Source organism: Lytechinus pictus, chromosome 2, assembly GCF_037042905.1.
Source record: "Lytechinus pictus isolate F3 Inbred chromosome 2, Lp3.0, whole genome shotgun sequence".
NCBI lineage: Eukaryota > Metazoa > Echinodermata > Echinoidea > Temnopleuroida > Toxopneustidae > Lytechinus > Lytechinus pictus.
This window is the reverse complement of record NC_087246.1, coordinates 33,549,829-33,572,294: the sequence shown is the minus strand read 5'-3', so window position 1 is coordinate 33,572,294 and position 22,466 is coordinate 33,549,829. Positions and strand designations below refer to the sequence as shown.

Sequence of the window (22,466 nt, the reverse complement as noted above, 5' to 3'; positions counted from 1 at the left end):
TATCTCATTAGTCAGACAATGCGAGCACCAGGAATAATGCAACCCCAACCTGCCCCCACTCCCACCCATTCCCACCCCAAGCACATTCTGACACCATAAATTAAACAAAATTCTTCAGCGACAGAATTTAGTAAAAATAACTCAGAACATTTTTGTGTTTTTTGCTAACTGCAAACTTGTAGACAAGTCTACAAGTTGTAGACTTGTCTTCATGAATTTGCCAACTGCAGAGTTACCATTTTTTTAAGTCTTGTGTTCTGTTCTTTTCAGATCTGAAATGGGGCAGTACTTGTACATCACTTTGCTGACTGGTAGAGCATATAGTGTTCTGCCACTTTAATAGGCCCACTTTATTATTTGCCAACTATACTTTTGCTTTGATTATTCAACTTAAACCTTGGAAATTCATCCCGCCCCATATTTATTTACCTAGTCTTGCCTCTAATTTTACCAAACTAATGTGTTTGTTAAATCGTCAATAATTGTGGTATAATTTGCCAACTCCCAAGCTTGTTTATATTGGGGGAGGACAGGGGGCTTACTTTGTGTGTTATTATAGCTCCATCTGTTTTGTCCTTTGTATTTTGCTGACTAGTAGGGCTCTAAGCCTGGCTACATGGACTTGGATTTGCCAACTGGTTGTCAAAGTCGTAACCTTCTTCGAAGTTAGTATCCCTATTTTTCTTTCCTCTTTTTTTCTTTTTTTCTTTCTTTCTTTCTTTCTTTCTTTCTTTCTTTCTTTCTTTCTTTCTTTCTTTCTTTCTTTCTTTCTTTCTTTCTTTCTTTCTTTCTTTCTTTCTTTCTTTCTTTCTTTCTTTCTTTCTTTCTTTCTTTCTTTCTTTCTTTCTTTCTTTCTTTCTTTCTTTCTTTCTTTCTTTCTCTCTCTCCCCCCTCTCTCCCTCCTCTCTCTCTCTTTCTTCCTTTTTCTTTCTCCCCCCTCTCTCCTTCTTTCTTTTTTCTCTTCCTTTCTTTCCCTCTTTCTTTTTCTCCCCTATCCTCCATTTTGCCAACTGGTACATGATTTTGCCGACTGCCTTGAATGTTGGGGGGGTGTCACACCCCCCCATACCCCCCCCCTCTAGCTACGGCCCTGAATTATATTTGATGGTGTGTATTTGAATTGGTGTTTCTTAAGTTTATGGAATTTTCACTGTAATATTGCAGTTTCACCTTAAAAGATACGAGGTCTTTTCTACAGTGAGCGGTATTTCATAAAATACTAAAAGAGGGGAAAATTATCATTTTCCAGAAACTTATTTTCTACTGAAATAGTAGCAGAAGAACTAAATACTTTCGAACTTTTCAACGAAACACGGGAGAAGAGGGGCCGCGCACTTCATACAATTTTTGAACAAAAGGGGACGCACGCGACAGGAGGCGAAGGCGGGAAAATGCCCTTTTGTAGGCCTGTTTGCCTCTGAGTGACCGACTAATTTAGAGTATATACTGTTTACTACGGTTACCCTTTTCATCCCTTTTCTTTATCCTCTTTTTCTTCCCTTTTCCCCCTTTTCACTACTTGTTCTTGAAAAATCATGCCGGGCCTGGTCACCCCATGCAGCCTTAATCCCACCCCTTGTAGCATCGTCCCTCACATGCACTGGCGGATCCGGCCGGCACGTGCCCTCACCCCTCCCCCCTTGAGAGGCATAATTAAAATTTGTAATGTAAGAATGCCTTTAAAACAGAAGTGTGCCCTCCCCCTTTCGAAAGTGAAGACCCTTTTTTGAGAGTGGACGAAATCCCCTTAATTTTTGGTTGAAACCTTTTGTTTTTTTGCTAGTCGATTTTTTTCCTCTGGATAATGTGCCCCCCCCCCTTTCGAAAAATCCTGGATCTGACCCTGCTCACATGGAAACATGATTTGGAAGAGATCGACAAAGGCAATTATTGATTTTATCAAATGGCTGTATTATTTGTTTTTCTGCAGTAGGAATTTTAATTAAAATTGCTTTAGCTAATGAAAATTATGAATCGGTTATTGATCCACATCGAGCGAGACGAAGAATGCCTGCCCCCAAATCGCGATTCTCTGTCTCGCTCGATGTAACCCCCCCCCCCATGATTTTTCAAGGACAAGTAGTGAAAATGTTACAATAATAATGATAATCTTCCTTGATAATTCATAAGAAAGATGATGGTAAAAGTGAAAAGAGTAGTCAATCCACTGGCGTACCTAGGATTCTCCAAAAGGGGGGCAAACTTTTTGGAGGATATTTCGTCCGCGAAAAAAATTGACAAGCAAAAAAAAAAAAAAAAAAGGTCTTCAGGTTCAAAAGAGGGGGTACACGTCTGTTTTCATTGCATTTTTACATTACATATTATTAATTTTGCTTCTCAAAAGGGGGGGGGCACGTCCCCTGTATCAGTTTTGACTCGTCAGGGGGGCAGTCTGCCCCCCCCTCTTAGGTACGCTAGTGAGTCAATCCTATTTTTATGCTCATGAAGCAAAGAATTTCAATAATTGTAATTTCAGTTAAAACCTATTTGAATAGGCCTCTTTGTCGACAGCATTCTCGTACATTATATTCACCGATTTTCCCTTTAAACACTTAAGAACGCAGTCAAATCGGTCATGTCTTTCATAATTTTTTTACGACTAATAAAATTCGCGAACATCACTATTAAATATACAGATATATAGGTTAATAAATTCAAAGCGAATGAATAGAAGGATAACCAGCTTGCGGTTTGAAGAACAAAACATGTGAGATTAATCAATGACTCGAAATTATATGGATAATCAGGATTGAAACTAATTATATTCAAATAAATAGAGCAAAATTCATCGAGCAACACGCTGGAAATTCATTTTGTATCAAAATCTGATTACAAAATTGAATTTTGAAAAATAGCAATATTTTGTGGGAAAAAAAAGTTTTATGCATGTCGTCATGAATAAGCAATAGGTGAGCTGATGATGTCATGTCCCCACTTTCCAGTTTCTTGTGATATGACATGAAGTCATAGTTATTCCATATTTTCATACAAGTGTGTATAATATACATCTCCCTTGTAACAAAATAAGTTGCAGCATTGATGATTATCTTACACCTTGAACCGGTAGTCAATCCAACGTTGTTTTTTTTTCATTCTTGGCCGGCAAAATTTGAAGAAAAAAAAGTGATTTCATTATCATATAATAAAATACGAAAGAATAAGTTGGGATGACATCATCAGATTGCTTGCCGCACAGTGTTTCAGTGTCTTGTTTGTATAATTTTACTCCATCCACTTATATTATATTATTTTGAGCCTGGAGTGCGCCTCTATTTGCCAATGTTAAATTGGCAATTAGAGGTTCAATTTATGAATTTTCACGGGAGACGAGAGGGAAGTTAATGAGATTAATACTTCAGTCACATTTGCTCTACGGCAGGATCGGCAGCCGTACGGTGAATCGAAAGCGGCAATTTTTTTTTTCAAACCACCTAGTATAATGTAGCTATTTTAAAAAATGTTTAAACGGATGTTTTCGACTCGCCGTACGAACGCCGGTATAAAACATTGAGAATTTATGATATCGAATTATAGTGATGGACCAGTTTTCGATAACACTTATGGTCATGATGGTGGCGCTATTGATAAAGATGGTACTGAAACAATCCAATAATCGTGAACAGAATACCGAGTCAGTAAAAAAGGAAATAGGCCTAAAAAATTATAAAATACTGAATTCGCTACTTTAGATAGAGTATTTTCTCATGTTTTGATACCGTTACACACGGATAGTATATGGCAGTAAAATTCACCGGGAAACTTCATTTTTTAATTACATAATTGTTCAATAAATACTGTGTAGTCTTATCATGTTAAATTCATTGGAAATGTATTTTGCAATGAAGTTAACTGCCAACCAATGAAGGGAACTTCGAATCGTGGACAGTCATACTTTGCATCATAATTGGACACAAAACGAATATTTAATCACAGCAAAGAATACCTTCTGATTATCCAAGCGTAAAGATATACATATACCACATGAAAATGGTTCCAAAATATTTTTTGAGAAGATACACCTTAATTGTTTTTGTGTGTGTGTGTCATGACGGGTTTTTAACATTTAACTGGTATCGTTTGGGGTACTACTCACTCGCCATTTGACGCCATTTCATGTCCAGAAAAAAGACGCTCATATTGTAAGTGGTATTTATTTGGGGGGAGGGGGTCGTTTGGGATTTTTTCTTTTTGCCACTTTACGTTATTTTTATTTTTTGTAAATCCCAACCCCCAACAATTAATGTTTTCGTGGGGAGAGAGATTTAATCCATTTTATTATAAACAAGTGGAGCGCCTCTGGCAGTCTCGCCTGCATTACGCAATTCATTATATAGCAGCAGTGCTGACCGGTTGCTGACTTTGAAAACTACTATCAAATTCATTCACAAAAAACACTATTCATATTTTAAAAACATACTTCGTTCACTGACCCTAATTGAAATTTGACCTTGATCATGTGACCTAAGTCTTGTGCAAGATGATCAGTGATACTTGATTACCCCTCTGTCCACATTTCATGAACTATACACAACAAAAAAAGTAAGTCCCCCCTGAATCAAAATGCTGTAACTTTCGAACGGAATAATTTTGAGACATAATATTTCGTAGGTGGTTTTTACATATACATTAGGCAACTCCTGGAGGAAAATGAGATTGATCGGTTGGGTCATGCATGAGTAATCAAAGATTGAATTAAAAATGACAATTTTTGAAAGTAACAAGAGTCGTTTTTCAGATTGTGTAAATACAAAGTTGGGCAAAGGTTGTTTTTGGTGAATTTTACGGCAATAATGTTGTTTTAATATCCATCATTTAGCCACTCCTCACAAAATTTTGATAACGTATGTTCATGGTTGAGTGAGCACATTGTTTTGGTGATGACGCGTCCTCTCATATGGGTTTATGGTAGTATATTCTGTAACTTGTTAAAACATGTTAAAATTGGAAAATGTTAGTGGCTCCCCTCCCCAAATTTCACTTTCAAATTCTGGATCCACCACTTATTTGTCCATAAATTTAACTGATCCTGAAAATTGTTAAGAAAAGAATACATTTATGCAGTAAATTGAGTATTAATTCCCAAGTTTTCGAGTGTGCTCACTCAACCATGACAGTGTAAAAGTTCGGAAAGTGTGTGGTGATAAAAATGATGGATGATAAAAACAACACCAATTAAGTTACATCTGAAACCGTTATCTGCCCCCATTATTCACTTTATAACCCCCTCAAAATGAGTCTGTGACATTAAAAATGCCCCTTTTCCCCATTTGAGGCGTGCTCACTCATCCATAAACAAACAAATCGATTTCATTTTTGCATATAATTCTGCCCATAGGTTGAAAAACATTACTCCCAAATGATAGTGCTAAAGATAGCTTTGAAAAAAAGTTCCACCATATTGAATAGGGGTTACTTATTCTCAAAAATATGCACCCATAGTGTACACAATGTCTATGAGAGAGGAAGTCAAAATTTTAACAAAAGTGAAATAAGGGTTTTTTGTTTAATAGACAGTTTTTGTTACTTCTGCCAATAATTTTCTCATGAAACTTCGCACATGGCTTCAGAGTGACACTATCCAAAGGGCTCGCACACTCAAATAACCATATAACCATTCAATACGGCACAGAGCGGGGCCAAGGCCTTGAACTTTCTTCTCATTTGCATAATTTTCGAATATTGTGTGCTCACTGAAGCATTAAATATCGGGATTTTCATAAAAATTAAATCAAATTAACTTTGCAAGAAGGTTTGTGACATATTTCATTTTTCCCAATAACGTAAAAAGAGCTTATCACATTCCACATGTTCATTCAAGCGTAAATGCTTAACTAAACGCCTTTGAATCATTTAAACATATTAATTGGTTGAGAAAAAACAATTTCAGTTACCAAATTGAAGCATTACTTGCCAATGATATTTGAAAATCATTAACCTTAAAACTCGCATGGGATATGTTCAGTGATACTTGATTTCTCTTATTTCCAAATTTTATGAACTAGATTAATAAACTTAAAGTTACGATGGTAATTCAACATGGCCAAAGTTCATTGACTCTAAATGACATTTGACCTGTCATGTGACCTGGAACTCGGGAAGGATGTTCAGTGATACTTGATTACTCTTCTGTCCAAGTTTCATGAATCAGATCCATAAACTTTTAAAGTTATGATGGTAGTTCAACAGATACCCCCAACATGGCCAATAGTTGATTACCCTTATGTCCAAGTTTTATGATCTAGGTCCACATAATTTCTAAGATACGATCTAATTTCAAAAAGTTAACCTTGGGTCAAGATTTCAATATTGACGCCGCCGCCGTCGAAAAGCGGCGCCTAAAATCGATCGATTTGTGTAATATACCTCGGCACTGCACTGGTCACCTATCTTTCTCCCATTTTTTTTTGGGGGGGGGGGGGGCAATACTATATTCATCCTCCTACCCCCCCCCCCCCCCCATCCCACCACCATACAAAGGATTGACTACATGTAGGCTTACCCACTCACGATTCAGTGTTAATTCAATTCAAAGTTAAATCATGATTGGATGAGAATACACATAAACAACAATGACCATAATGCATACAAGATATTTTGAATTGGATACTTGCCACTTCTTCTTGAAACAGCACATACTTTCACTGAAAAGGCTGCATCATTACTTTATCTTAGATTTGAAGAAATTCTACTGTCCCTTGTTTAATTTTGTACTCCACTTAATTACCATTTGGAATCCACTCATGTATAAAAGTGGGCAAAACAAACAAATAAATGACTCGAGACGTAAATAAGAGATAAATTGCTATAAGACTATTTAATTCCATATTTGTAATCATGCTTCATATAAATTGATTTGGCGTAATAAAGATTCTACATTCACATAAAATACAGAGTTGTATGCATTCAAACAGCTAATCTACATTTCTTCTTCCCTTTCTTGGTTTTCTTCAAAATTTAGTGTACATTCATCTTCACACTCCTATATATGTATATGGGAAATTTAAAAATACATCAATTTCATTTACTGTCAATGAATGTAGAACAGCTGTCAAGAATGACCACTGCCCCCCTGGATTTAAATCCTTTACACTTATTTCTAAGTCTTAAAGATTTCAATCTAAATCTTACTCAGCTGATCTGGATTTATTTCAAATCCAAGTATTACTTCGATTCCATAATGTCATTAGCACATGCAATCATTCATATTTTCTTTTCTTAGAAAAGGCGGCTTTGTCATCATTCAAAAGCTTGTGTATCACACATGTACAGCATGAGGATACAAGACATACATGCATTGATATTTTTGTCCAAATGCTCTGATACTGATATTTCATTTCAATACAAGACATTTATTATGTCTGAATGCTTATTGCACAACAGGCAATTGTGTCTGAATGGTCATACATTGTAAATTCATATCACATGTATGTACACATACTACGTTTTTCTTCGACTACTTCACAGATTTTCAATGAGTTTTTTAAAAAAATTGCCAAAATCAATATCACTCAGTCCCTGGCTATACAACACAGGTGAATTCGTTACCAGTATTTTCACTTTGTGACTTGTATCACTGCATTGTAGGATTGAATAACATAGAAAGCAGGAACATAATAAAACCATGGTAATTACAGTATCATACCTTTCACTGATATGCCTACAGTTGTGGCAGTAGTTAAAATTGACCATAAGACACATTTTTGTAGCTGCAATGATCACGCTGTACAATTTATCATAAAATTCCATCGTAGGATCATTGTTGGGCTTTCTTTAATGCGGGTTTCTAATGGGTGTTTCATCAAGCTGTTCGGAAGGTAAAAGCGACTTTAAGAACTGGTGATCCTTCCTTACATGCTAAATATTCACCAATGAACATTTAATGGTGAATATAATTTACCACAAGGATCACCAGTCGTTCTTAAAGTCACTCTTAACTCATGAACGGCTTTATGAAACTGCCCCCTGGAATGGAAACCAAGGTGATGCAGCTGCTTTTTGAGAGCCCTCGATTATAAAATGTACACCAGTGCTTGAAGAAGAAGAAGTCCATATATATATATATGTATACATGTATATCATCATCATCATCACATACTTTATCTTTATGACTATATTCAATTTAAATCAAACAAAAAAAACGTTGAAGTGTTACAAACAAAAATACAACATGCACAATACATGAGTAAGATAATATTTGTGTCAAAGACAAAATAGATAGATTACTAAAGAAAATCAAATACATTTAGTATGTTCTGAGGAAAGTTTTGAATAATCAAAATATAATGGTCAACAATCACAATCGGACTGATTGATCCCAATGTATCAAAGAGTAATGTGTGACCAAGCAATTATTAAGCCAAATGGGCTGTTTTTTCTTCAGACTAGTACTGTGTGAGTAAAAAAAGCAACTTGACACCTCACAAATCCCCAATTTGAGGAAAAAAAATTTCATGAACACATAATTATCATATATCATCTGAACGAGTATGTCATCTTAAATAATTTGATACCATATTTACGTGGTATGTGTTAACGCTTGGATGATCAGGAGGTATTCTTTGCAATGGTGTAAATTTTGATTTGCGCCAAAGTAAGGCATAACTGCAATTAATGAATCCAGATGTCAATGTCATAATCCTACAAGAGTTTCAATAACATCCATTTCAAAACACCTTTGCAGTAATTTACATTATAATTGTTTAATAAAGGCATTTTAGTATAAATTCTCAAGTTAATTTCATTGAACATGGATTAGCAAATATGTTTACTTCTGTAGGATTTCGACATCATTGACATCTGGATAATTCATTGCAGTCATGCCTTACTTTGGCACAAGTCAAAATGTACATCACTGCAAAGGATACCTTGTTTGGGAAAAGATGCTCTTTCCAGCCATATATGATTGTGTGTTCATGACAGATTTTTTCTTGATTGGGGATGTGTGAGGTGTCATTTTTTTTTACTCACATGATATAGAAATTATGATTGCCACACTACATCAATCTAAAAATGAAACAAGTGTACAGTGAAGTGCAAATAGGAAGGAAAACTGTTTTTGGTCACTTCAGGGGGAAATTGGAGTTTCCTGTACATTTCAAAGAGTTTTATTCTTCGGAGAAAAACCACACCTTCCTCATAGTGTTCAAAGAAATAAACTACTTTTAAGTAAATGAAAAAACACTTATGAAAATAAGAACAGTGATTATAATGACACTGCTACTGCTACTCATGATGATGATGATGATAATAATATTAATAATATATAATAAATAATAATAATACTAGTAATAATAATAATAGTATTTTAAGAAGAAAAACAAGAATGATAATAATAGTAATATATGAAATTCAAATAACCACATTCCCATTCTCTGAATGCAAAATATGCTTTGAAATTAAAAAAAAGCGGAAGAATAAGAATATCTCATCTCTCATTCATTTCATAAATCTGACTTGTAGCTGTAATGTCTAAGTTCTATTTCTTTTTTAGGTGTGTTTCAGGTTTTTTTTTTGGGGGGGGTGGGGGCTTGTAAATTATTACAGTTTCAAATGCTCTCCAATTTCAGCAAATGAACGATGACTTTTCTTATGACTTGTCAACATACATAAAATTTATTTTGGTCAAGAATTCCCCCTCCCACTCCTCTAAAGGCGACCGCAATACGATCGGTCTGCAACCCGATTTTAGAATAACATGTAGTAGAATATGATGCTAATATTGAGACATGGAATATCTTACTGTGTAATGTTAGAAATCATTGTACGAATACCTATGTTCAAATCTGTGACTATGCTATCATCCTTCTTAGAATAAAAGCGAATTTAATATATAGTCGTAATGACGTCATAGCAGTTGTACGATTGGCTACGTTTTGAATCTAAATTGGCCTTTACTCCAAAATAAAGGCTTGCAATCTTTCAAAATGGTTATATTAGTATTCTTTCAATTAATTTCAACCTCTAATAAAATGATATGTTCCATTCATATTCTCGGAAAATTAGCAAAATGCGATTTGTTCCAAAATCGGATCGCGAACAGTCGTAAGGTGTGCAGTGGCCTTTAAAAATACTGTAAGAATCTAACAGTACACAATCCATGTCACGCAAATACATGTATGTCTAATCCTCCTCTATATTATGTAGAGTCACATCGTACATGTACATGTAATGTAACTCTATAGGGTATTGTATTAAGAAACATACAATCAACTGCAATAAAATTTTGGTCTTGCAAATCACATGTTACTACAAACTTGCACTCAATGCCTAATCTGCATGTTTTTTTTTAAATAATTGAAAAGAATTCTAGTTAAAACTGATCCATCAATTGTAACTTGCAACTGATTGTAAATATTTTCTTACAACACCTCGCATGGTGCACAAAGTACATGTAGATCATCAATTTGTACAACAAAAGACTTGAGAGTACACTGACAAATCGACAAACAATTTTCGGCCTTTTCTTACATCTACACAAATAGCTACTACAAAGTAGAAATAAAAAAAAGTTAAAGCTGCAGTTTATTATTTACTTAAGCCTTGCCTATAATGTTTTACAAAATTGTTAGTATAATAAATTGCATGTGATAAGTATACTCTTTTCCTAAAAGCACCATGTACATGTATGTACTCCAATTAATTTTGGTTTAATAAACAATGTTTGGTAATAAATCCCAATAAATGCATCTTCTCATTTTCATGAATAAAATCATTAATATGTATGAATATAAAGCTCTGATAAATATTTGTTTTATATACATGTACCACAGCAAAATATATTTTGTAAAACAAAATTATCAATAATTTTCCATCATACTTAAAAAAAATCTAAATGGACACACACACACTCGGCGAGAGCCATGCCTAATTAATCTGAAAAGAAAGTTTGCAATTTGCTCATATATTTCATTGAATGAAACAGGTTATTGAATAAGTACGCATTTGGTAGAAGAGTTGTTCAGCCGAGCAAAGTGAAAACAGTTTTACGCATTTATTAGGAACATTAAGGCCAACACCATAAAGCAAAATAACAAATCCCTTATCAAGTAAATATCAAGATGACTTTTTATACTGTAGGCCATGGTAGTTATCTATGTGTAGTGGCTTGTTACTCCTACATCCTTAAAACTCAAACAAAAAGACAATAACAAATAATGATGTCATTTATAGTACAGTAAACTACATACATACTCGTGCATTATTTTGGCACAATTTGGATTGAAGGGGATCGATTCATTGGTGAGAGCGGACCAATAATGGTAAATTGCCAATTCCACTCACCACATGGTCTACCTTCATTCAGTCTAATGCCATTCCGTCCATCAACATTTTGTCTAACAACCGTTTGGTCCAATAAACATTTGGTCCAATCATCACTTCGTCTATGACCAATTCGTCTCATAACCAGTTGGTCTAATATTCGTTTTATTTTAATTCATTTTTCCCATTTAACACTTAGTGTAATTAGACCAAATGGTATATGGCTATTGGACCAACTGGTTATTAGACAAAATGGTGAGTGGACGAAATTGAAATTAGACCATGTGGATATTGGATGAACTGAGGATAGACCAAATGATAGTAGACGAGTAGGCAATTGGACAAATTGGCATTGGACCAAATGAAAATAAACCCAATAATTGTTGGAAATGCCAAGGTGGTTGGGACAAGACAGTTGAGTTTAGATTTCTGTACAGTGATATGAAGTATACATGTTGCAATGTATAAAGAATATTGCTCTTAACCCACTGGCAGAACCCCCCCCCCCCTCCCCCAGCATGTTTTGTTTCAATTGTTGCTATAAGGAATATATGCCACTATTTATGTCAATTCCAAAACATAAACAATGGGCTGATTTATTCATAATAAAAAGCTCATTACTGCTGACACCATAGCCACATACCATTCAAGCCTTTGTAACAAAATCTCTTTGTCTATTGTTAAACCCTTTCTCATTAATAAAGGCTAAATTGATCGTACATAATGCATGGATTCTGAATGAATTCAGGCTATAAAATCTTTGTAAATTCAGGTCATGAAGCTATTAAGCTCTTAATCAATTAAACTCTTTTTTTGCTTATATCATACATGTACATATAAGCTAAAAAATTAATACATTTCAATAGATTTGCTTGCTAGAACACTATTAAACATAACATTTCTCAAAATTTTACGTTTGAGTTGAGGATTTATTTATTGTAAATAAAAGCAAATCTCAATGGTCAAACCAAAAGCAAAGAATACTCCTAATAAACAGTAATAATAATTTTCCTGCATAGCGCATATCAAACTATGATTATTATATCTCTATGAGCTTCCAAAAGACTCATTCTTGCCTAAGCCTTGTGGCCTTTTACAGCCCTCATCCAAGGAATTAATTCCTGCCAGGTACCCATTTACCTCGCTTGAATTCAGTGCAACAAAATGTGAATCGATTTCTAACTAGAGAAAACTATGCAATGGCTGGGATTCGGACCCATGACCTTCTGTTTCAAAGTCCAGTGAGTAATCAACCACTAGGTCTCAACACTCTTGAAAATGTACAAATAAACAAAATTACATTAACTGAAAATCTCTTTTATGAACATTGCAGAAAATATCTTTATATCGGGAGATAAATGATATAAATTGATGATCTAGGATAAAAACTGCCATAACAAAACTTTAAGTACAGAGCTTCTACTGTGCATTTTACCTGTTGTTCTGTGTATTTAAACTGATTCAGTTTTCAATACAGGTACATGTACTGGGGAAAGACTTTCAGACAGAGATGAAAAACAAATGATGGGATTTCCAATGATGTTCAAGGTACATAACATAACTCCAGGGTGTTCTAGCACAGTCTTGTTTGAAGATATGTCTCTTACACAAGCCAGAAATAACAGCCAAAGTGCTGAATATAATGCGTAGCATGTTGTATACAGTTATCTTTGCAAACGTGGTCGTACACAGAAGGGGAATGGGGGGTACAAAACTTATGTTTTAATATCAAATGTTCCTGAAGTAAGAATTCCTGCTTAAAATTCATTCCCCCCTCACAGCCGAAACCAATCCAGTGCAAGGCCATTTTTTGTTATGTTGCTCTTGCCTCTTAGAAATTCTCATTCTAATCAATATAAATTTATACACTAAGCCTAATGTACACATATCTAGTTCAACACACATATCACAAAATATACTTCTACATGTATCTTACACAAGTCATCTATTTTCTTTTTACTTAAATGAAAGTGTCAGACTTTTTTCTAATCTATATACTTTATATAAGGAAGCAGTTTATTTTTCAAGGGTTTAATGTGACAACTGCTCCACATCACTTACATGTTGCTTTGTCTTGCAAGCTTTTAGCTTGCCAAGAACAATATATTTGTTTTAATTATGTAAATTTGAATATAGGCTACACGTTATGAATACATGTAGGTCTATTATTAGAAGCTGACCCAGGGTGGTTTTCATAAACCTGTTTGAAAGTTACACAAAACTTTATGAATGACTGGTAACCCTTTCTTATACAAAATGAGGTACCCTCATTTTCTGCTTCTTTTCTAATCCTGTAACTCTCATCAAACCTTGAAAATGATTGAACTTACACATTCAGATAAAAAATCAGAATTATAATATATAATCAACAAATATCAGATTTCAACCTAAGCTGATGAGAATCAAAATGATAAAAATCTTATGTTAAACACTGCCCTGGCAGATATAACATATCTAAATCATTGATATAAAATAATTGGATAGAGCTCTGTGTATACTGCTGCATACAACCTTGAAGCTACAAGAACAAATACTCCATGACACAATTAACAGTACATGGGGGCCATACCAATATGTAAGAAACACACGCACAAGCACACACAAGAGAAAAAAGTGTGTTGGTGCTCTATCCAGGTTGTTTATATCGATGGTCTAAACAGAGTCAACATTGGATTTGAAATAGTCAAGACAACGACGCAGCTAATGTTCTACTAACTGGACTTCGTCCATTCATAAGAATACATATATATGACAGAAACTGGAACTTTGGAAGCTTCCAAGTCAACTATTAGTCACCTAAGTTCAAGATGATCCTGAAGTTTTCCTCTGACGGAACAAATTCATCTTTCTCACAATAAGCATTCCGAACTCCTCGTGCATGTCTGAGAAAGTCCTGACATTTTGGTTGTGGACATGGAAGACGGACTGTCCAGCTTGGGCCGACTTGGGACCCTGGGCAGCGGCGTTGCCTCCACGGCCAAACACACTCTTCCTGGAGAGTCTGGGACTGGTATCGCTGGACCCCGACATGAGAGGCATGTTGAGATTTTCATAGAATACAGACATGACCTTGCGACCTTTTGATGCTAACCTAGACACATGCTGACCGTCGGTCTGGTCAGCCTTATAGTCTGTTTGGGCGTTCTTGTTGGAGTTGTTTGCAGAATCTGATGGCTTTACTTCGTCATCCTCACTATCACTGCTATCTTGCTCGACTACAAATTGGGGTATCGGCTTTGCAGCTCCATTTGATTGTTCAGGAGGATTTTTGCTTGAAGAAACAAGGGGGTCCCAAATGTCATAAGAGGGGTTACTGTAATTGTTAAATGGCAATGAATTTCTTTGATAGGCACTCTGACGAGGAGCCCCCCTATGAGCAAGGGATTCCGTCTTGCCCCGCTCGTACGTGCTCATGTTTTGCTTCGGGGGCAACTCCAAGACGTGTTCGGGTATTGCAGGAATAGAACTAGGTGCGGATCTGCCTGTTGCACCATCTGCCTCAGGGACCTCAGAACTCTGAATGACCGAGGTCCGGATAACCATAGCGGGAGAGTTTTCACTATTTCCATGTGAAAGATCGTCGAGCTGTTTCTGAAGCTCGTCCACCATGGCTTTCATGTAGTCATAGCTGGAGCAAGACAAGGCCTTCATCCAAGACTCCATCTCTTCCTGGCTGGTGGCTGCCATGACATACGTCCGTGAATCCTTCAGAGAGAAAGAAATCTGAAAGCAGTACAGGCAGTCCTCCAGGTCAGCAAGCTCCACTCGACATCCTTCCAGGATGATGACCCCTTGGGGTTCCTTGTCCCCTTCCTTGTCATAGTAGAAGAGTAAATTGCCTTTCAACACAAACCAGCGCTTTTGAAAGTTGCGGTGGTTATCCGCCTTCTTGAGTAAAGACCCAGTCTTGTCAACTGGCGAATTGCATGATGCAAAGTAAGATACATTCTTCTCGTTGAATTTCATCCTGACGTCTGTTGCTCTGCACGAATCAACCGATCAAAACACAATGCAGCTCTTCGCCAAATGCTGTGTCTGTGTGTTTCAACAGGTTACACATTCCTATTCATCATTTCTTCCTTTACCAAATGTGGACGATCCTTGTTCATGACCAAGATCAAGTGGAAGGATCAGTAACTTAAACTCACTGACCTAATACAAGCCACTTGATGTATCGCACCAATGCACTGGTTCTTCGCTGTCCACAATAAGCACAGCATGCCATGAACTCAACCTCATACATACGTAGCCGGTTTACACAGCAATACACTATTCACAGCCTGTCGTCAAAACTGGCAACAAGCCCACTCAAAAGGAAATGACCGTTATTCTGCAGATATTAGGCAACGAGCGATTTTGCACATTAGGGCCAAGATTCCTGTCTCCCCCGCGCGAGAGAACTGCAGCTGCCAACAGGAAGTGTCCGATCATCAAAATTCCAATAAGAGCTATTCACATCAGGAAGTTCTGCAAAAAACAGTAAATGAAATTGAAAATATGTGTAAATTTACAAGATAGCTATCACTTTCATCATTATAAATTATACAATTAAATACATTGCATATATGTTGCTCCAAATAGCGCAACCAAACCTTTTACTCTTCTACAAATACAAAACCTGATCATAAGGTTTGAAACTACATGTAGATGGTTTCTTGATTGCATGCAGTCAAAATGTATGCCTAGATTGCAAGACTAAGGGTATAGGCCCCCTACATGCACAGGTGCATCGAACTTCTAAAATGTTCAAATCCACTCAGATTATCATTCTGAAACGAAATCAAAGGTGATCCCTGAGAAGGCTCTTAAACTACCATCATCACCCTAAAGTCCAATCAGATGACCGCCATTCGCATGAGCCAAGTTTGAGGTGGAAACTCAAATAGTTCTTTAGTTATTGTGAGAACAAGATATTTTCAGGAATATGAAATGACCTCTGTGAATTTTGACCTCATGACCCTACAATAATCACATGATCACATTATTGTTGCTCCCATTAGTCCCATACATGTATGCACACATGAGGCAAGTTTGAACTTGAATCGTGAGACACTTCCTAAGTTATCACAAGAACAAGATACTTTCAGGGGAGCGTTTCATCAGAATTTTTGTCTAACAACTATCCTTGATTTTGATTGGATAGTTGTCAGACAAAAATTCAAGTCCGAGTCCTTTAATGAAATGCTCCCCAGGTACACACAATGTATATTATAACATGTGACTTTTTGTGCTATCACATTTTATACTCAATTAACTAGAACTTTCTAGAGCTGCAACATTACAAGTATTGCATTCTGCGAAATAACTATTTAAAAAGTCCTCAAAATGTTATGTATGGGACACTCCTTTAACACAGCACATTTTCCCCTGCCAAATAAACCATTGGGGTCCAAGTGTCCTACCTACCTCATTCAAGAATACAAGGTAACCATTTTGCCATTTGTCAAGCATTTGACCGTATAGCAGACAAAAATCTTCTCAAAAATTTGCTGTTTATTCCAAATTCAAATGTCTTTACTTCTGTGATATGCCCATAAGCTAGCCCAAAGGAAATGAGGAGTATTTCCTTCTTTCTTGGCTCTGAAAAATTGATTTCTGGAAATTTGAATTAATGTTGGACTAATAATATACGATGGCATAAATGGGACAGAATCACATTCTGGCAAAGGCAACAAAAGTATAAATTTCACAATTCACAGGCATACAGTATAATAATGTACATTTTACATATTTAATACACACAGCACACAAAAACAAGGTTTCACAGGAAATTGACAGTACAGGAAATCCTGATTTTCTAACAAGAATTGTGTACATACACAACATGTACATGTATATTGGAAAGGTCAGGTGAAAATCATTTTACAACATGTAGAATCCGTGGGGGGGGGGAGGGGGCACTCACATACATTGGTGCTACAGGGATGTGCCACTTAGAAGACCCCCTTTTTTCAAACCTAATTTTCAGTTCCCTAGATACTCCGAATCACAAAAGCTCTGTTCAGCGGCCGCCCGCCCCACTCACAAGATCCACGTCACCCCAGCCCTGCCTAAATTGTCCAGTGCGAGTATGGCTTTACCCAAACCAAACATGGCTAGTGCCCAGTTACACAGCGCTAGCGTGCACTGTACCTAGTAGTACCGCGATCCCGTTGACCCTTTTTCACACCGCCCGGTATATTTTTAGTTCCCAAGACCCCGTATTTTACCCTTGTAGTCAGTTCTTTATACCCCATTTCAGGGTTTTGTGAGGCACACCCCCATCGAAATATAATTTGAGTCCCCCCCCCCCCCCTGGTAAAATCACTGTTAGTAAAGGGAAGCAGGGCAGATTGGTGACCAAGATAATTACCATAAAGGAAGCCATCCAATCAGCTAGGCCTTTAAAAGTTATTCTTTTTTTTAAATAGTGAACATTGAACACTATGAGGCACTTTCTGACAGGAATCCCAGGCAGAATGAACTACTGTTATCTCCCCCCCCCCCCCCTCCTCCACCTCCACTGTACCAACCAAAGAACCAGAACTACTCCAGGCACCCTCTCTATAAAGCGGTCACCATAACACTGGTACCATTTTGATATTCCCATCAGCATTTTCATTTTGAATTCCCATACTCGCCTCAACACCTGCAAAATGGTACCTGAGTTTAAAGAGGATATTATTTTGAGCTGCGAATATAGCAATCTCCACAGAATGCTCATTGGCAAAATCCCCTACCTAGGACTTTAACAGAACTGCTATGTAGATTTACATGTTGGAACTATATATCCTGTCAATTGACACTGATAATATTAAATAATGGATATTATTTCCTCATCTCAAACATTTTTATTTTCAAGAGAATTTTAGAAATATTTCAGGAACAGGAAATCACAATTCAGGATACAATAAAAAATAATGAGTTTTAAACACATATATTTTTTCCCCTCTACAACACTTAAAATTAATGAAAAAAAAATTTGCTATTCAAAAATACATCCAGATGTTCTTTTGATTAATTCATCACATCATACAATTTGAAAAAAAAATGACAACTGAAATAAAAGTTGAGACTGTATTCTCGGTGACTATACAGTGCGTCCCAGAAAAAACAAAACCGAGATTTAGCGATGATTTATCATAACTTAATCACAAATACAATAGACAAATGACCTACCAATGTAAAGCTTAGAATCTCCTCTTTCATCTGATATTACTTAGATTATTCCTCATTCACGCATGAGTGAGCAAAAACAATTTGAAGAAAGGATACCAAAAACTCATTTGGCGGGGGGTATCTGAATTTTAAAAAGAAAATCACATGCCTAAAAAGTTCAATATCTGCTCTTTAATTTGATACCTTAATCACAAAAATGGTCAAGAAGTAAAAAAGTTACGTTTCCTCGAAACAATGCTTGTATTTCCATAATTTCATTAAATAAACGTGTTTTCACCGGTTTCCCACAGAAGCTATCGCATGGTTAACAAAAGACTTCATGCATGGCTGATCGTCAACAAAACGGAGTGTTGAGTGAGTTTGAACGCTAGCCTGTAAAACCTCTTCATTTTATGAAATTATTGAAATTCGAGCCTTATTTCAAATAACCAGCACTTTCTTATTTCTTGACCATGTTCTTTCATTGAGGTATCAAATTAAAGAGCAGATATTGAACTTTTTAGAAATGTGGTTTTCTTTTTGAAACCCAGATACAGCCCGCCAAATTACTTTTTGGTATCCCCTCTTCAAATTGTTTTTGCTCACTCATGCGTGAATGAGAAATAATCTAAGTAATTTCAGATGAAAGAGGAGATTCTAAGCTTTACAATGGTAGGTCATTTGTCTATTGTATTTGTGATTAAGTTATGATAAATCATCGATAAATCTCGGTTTCGTTTTTTGTGGGACGCACTGTATAGTCCAAATCTGTGTACCACAATGGGTTACTTTTTTTTAATATCCTACATGAATTAAATCCTGCATGCTTATTGGTCTAAATAGCATCATGTGACCAAATATATTCTCAATATTTTGCAATGATGTTGAAAATTAAACGCCCACTAAAGTGCATTATTCCATCATTGACGTCAAAGATCATGCAATCTCTCGGGCACACCGGTCAGCGAGGTGAATCTACCAGGCAAGTCCCGTGGAGGGACAGCGCAGGCACCAATCCGCATAAGCTAAGCACATGGCTTTGGGAAAAGTAGATCAGTCAGCGCAGAGCTTTATCTTTATTTTGGTTCAGATTAAATAAGGATGAACTACGTATGCAAGAACTAGATTATCAAGATCTACTGTTCTAACTTATTAAATTGACATGTACATTGTACATGTAGGATATAAAACAAATATACCAGGCATTTATTTCGAAAGTATAGAGGAAATTATTCATCGTTAGTTGTACTGGCTCGTCTTCAAGCTCGTCAGGGGGGGCAAAAAAGGTCTTTCAAGCTCGTCAGGGGGGTAGGGATACGTCCTTTGCATGGGTTGTGGCTCGTCAGGGGAGGCAGACTGCCCCCTCTGCCCCCCCCCTCCCCCATAGGTACGCTAGTGGCACTATACTTACTCAAAGCCTGGTATATTTACACAATATCCTCTGACCATCTTCTCATGCTAGAATAAAATTTGTTTGTTCTCATTCCACACTTGTTTTGCCTTATAAGTCTTACTGTAACTTAATTTGGGGTCTGATGTATGAGCTATTTTTTATCAAATATGTTTTTTACCATTTTCATCACTTTCTATTCAAGACTTTCAGGTTCCCTTTGGAAGGATGTTGCAACGTTTTAAGCGAATTGAAATTAATTTCCGATGCGATAATGCGCGCGTTCGGTAAAAAATACAATGAAAGGGGAGGGGGCCATGTCTGCGCACCTAACAATTAATATCTATCATAATTTTTCCTTAATTTCAAGAAAATTTTCAGCTGATAATGTTCCTTGTATTCTTCTGTCAAATGTGTGCCAAAAATCTCATAAAAATTTGAGAGAAATATATGAATTTATAATTTTCTTGGAAAAAACCTCGGCCAGTCATTTTCAGATTGAAAACAATGATGCCCCATGTCTGCGCACCCATTCACTTTGTAAACACACGATTCAGGAATTTTTATTTTATGAAAAGGCAGCATTTTGAGGCCGTCACATGAAATGCCAGAAAATCATTGTTTTTCCACCATTTTGAGTCAGATTTTTTAATGAACATGGGCCTGTTGCATGAAAGGGTCTTTCGTAGAACCGTTCTACGTAAGAACGAGATATCGCTCAACTGTTTCACAAAGTCGATTTGGGCAATACAAAGCATGGTCCTTGGAAAGACACCTCCAGACATGTCCTACGTAGGCATGATCTTCTTTGCACACCGCCCGCCGCTGTCGGCATTGAGAAAAAATGCTTTTACGGCAAGCCACACTGACATATCGCCTTATAACATTTTTGGGGGGTCATTCCATCCGATTGCAGTCTGATGCATTTTATCTGGGATGGCGCCAAGTTATTTGTTATATATTGGGGGGCTAGTTGTCATCAATTTCAGGTCGTCTTGCATGGCAAGACAACCAAAAGCGGAAGTCATTTTAACTTCTCCAGGTAATAGGCCCAAATAGTTTTTTTAGTATGTTTTCTTTTATTCTCCCTCCGTCTTTTCCCCACCCATTTTCCTTTTTTTTAAAAATAAAACTTGAAATATCGAAATGGGGGGCAATCTCTCTGATCCCTCATGCTTTCTCATTAGATAATCAACATGAAAAAAAAAAATTAAAAAAATTATGTATGGTAAAAAACGCGTTAATAACATTCAGCAAAAAAAAAAAGATACAAAACTAAGATGTTACTAAACATGCTAAACCATTTATTTTATTTTTATTTCGTTTTCATTATAATCATTTTTTTTTTTGTTTACTCCATTCAAACCCTATTTTTACCTCAACAAATAACATTTAACGCATAATTTGCAAAATTATCATTATAATAAGTATTCTATCAAAAAATCAGAATATTGAACTAATACAATGTCAAAATTAAATTCAAGTTTTATGTCGAACAAGGGTCTCTTTCATTGAAATATCAATGAAAGGTGTCTCTAATAGGGCACCATGTTCTAAATAAGAGAAATATTTAATGAACATTTTGATTTTATCCAGTTATGTTTGTGAATCTTTAATTTTTTTCTTCTCTTTTTACCTCATTAAGTAAGCTCCATACATCAATTCTACAATCAGTAAAAAAGAAAACATTATTTGATCTCCATTTATTGAAGTATATGATTTTATGAAAAGTCGTCATTCCGAAATAAAAGGTTCAGGTGGTGATGAAGACTAAATATTTTTCCAATACTATCGATATCAAACGTTGTCGCTGACTTGGAAGACAAAATTGCCTTCGTGAAACTGAAAGTGCTGATTTGTCGCCTATCTTCCTATCTCGGAAGAATGGTCCGAGGACATTCCTATGTATCGCTCATCTCGTCATGCAACAGGCCCAAGCTTTCTTTGTATCGCACGTGGAAAGTCTGTGGTCATCACGTATCTTCTTTCGCTAGAATCGCGCAGATATCCGTGCCGGTGTGTGCAGACAGACAGACAGAAACTTAGACAGTCATGACAGTACAAACTGACTATTAAAGTATTAACATTAGACACAATGTCAAAAGTGAATCATGCCACACCCAACTCAGACATCGAGTCATTTATTCAGCAACTTAAATTAAGGCCAAGCCCAGGCAAGTACTAGAACTTCTAGTATGAGTAGATTTAATTTTAAGTTAGATCTAGACAGTAGATTCTAAATCTACATTTTTCACAGCCAAATATAATGACATTATTTAATTATTAGATCTAACTTTTTACTTTAGTCTGGTATCCTTGACCTAGCATGCCTAGTCCTAGGGCCTAGATGATATTGATAATGATATATTTGGCTGTGTCATCACGAGATTGACCAATTCCACAACCATGACAACTTCCATGACTTCATTACAACACTCAACAGTTACTTAACAACATTTAACGTTACTCACCAACATCTTGATTAACTTTGTTTGTTTTCACTTAAGATGTAACAGTAATGTAGGACTAGGCCTAGTAGTACTAGTACTATATAATATAGTAGGAGTAGGACGTTTTGTCAGCATCCGGATCGGAGCATCCACAATATAATTAATACTACATCACATGCAGTGCAGTGCTATACTACGTACCCGGTACTTGCAGTAAAGTGGACACCTCC

At 36.2% G+C, this 22,466-nt stretch overlaps 1 protein-coding gene and 1 long non-coding RNA gene across 2 annotated transcripts; both read right to left on the bottom strand.

Moving 5' to 3' along the window:
• Positions 1 to 6,795: 6,795 nt before the first annotated feature.
• On the bottom strand, positions 6,796 to 9,233 carry LOC135158990 (uncharacterized). Its single transcript, XR_010297754.1, has 2 exons — positions 8,459 to 9,233; positions 6,796 to 8,365 (listed from the first exon to the last, which is right to left on the bottom strand). It is a non-coding gene; the product is annotated as an uncharacterized LOC135158990 (long non-coding RNA).
• A 1,054-nt stretch (positions 9,234 to 10,287) lies between these two features.
• On the bottom strand, positions 10,288 to 22,466 carry LOC129254384 (PH domain-containing protein DDB_G0275795-like). Its single transcript, XM_064115493.1, has 2 exons — positions 22,258 to 22,466; positions 10,288 to 15,726 (listed from the first exon to the last, which is right to left on the bottom strand). Exon 2 carries the CDS (start codon positions 15,223 to 15,225, stop codon positions 14,062 to 14,064), a length of 1,164 nt encoding a protein of 387 aa, XP_063971563.1. The 5' UTR covers positions 15,226 to 15,726; positions 22,258 to 22,466; the 3' UTR covers positions 10,288 to 14,061.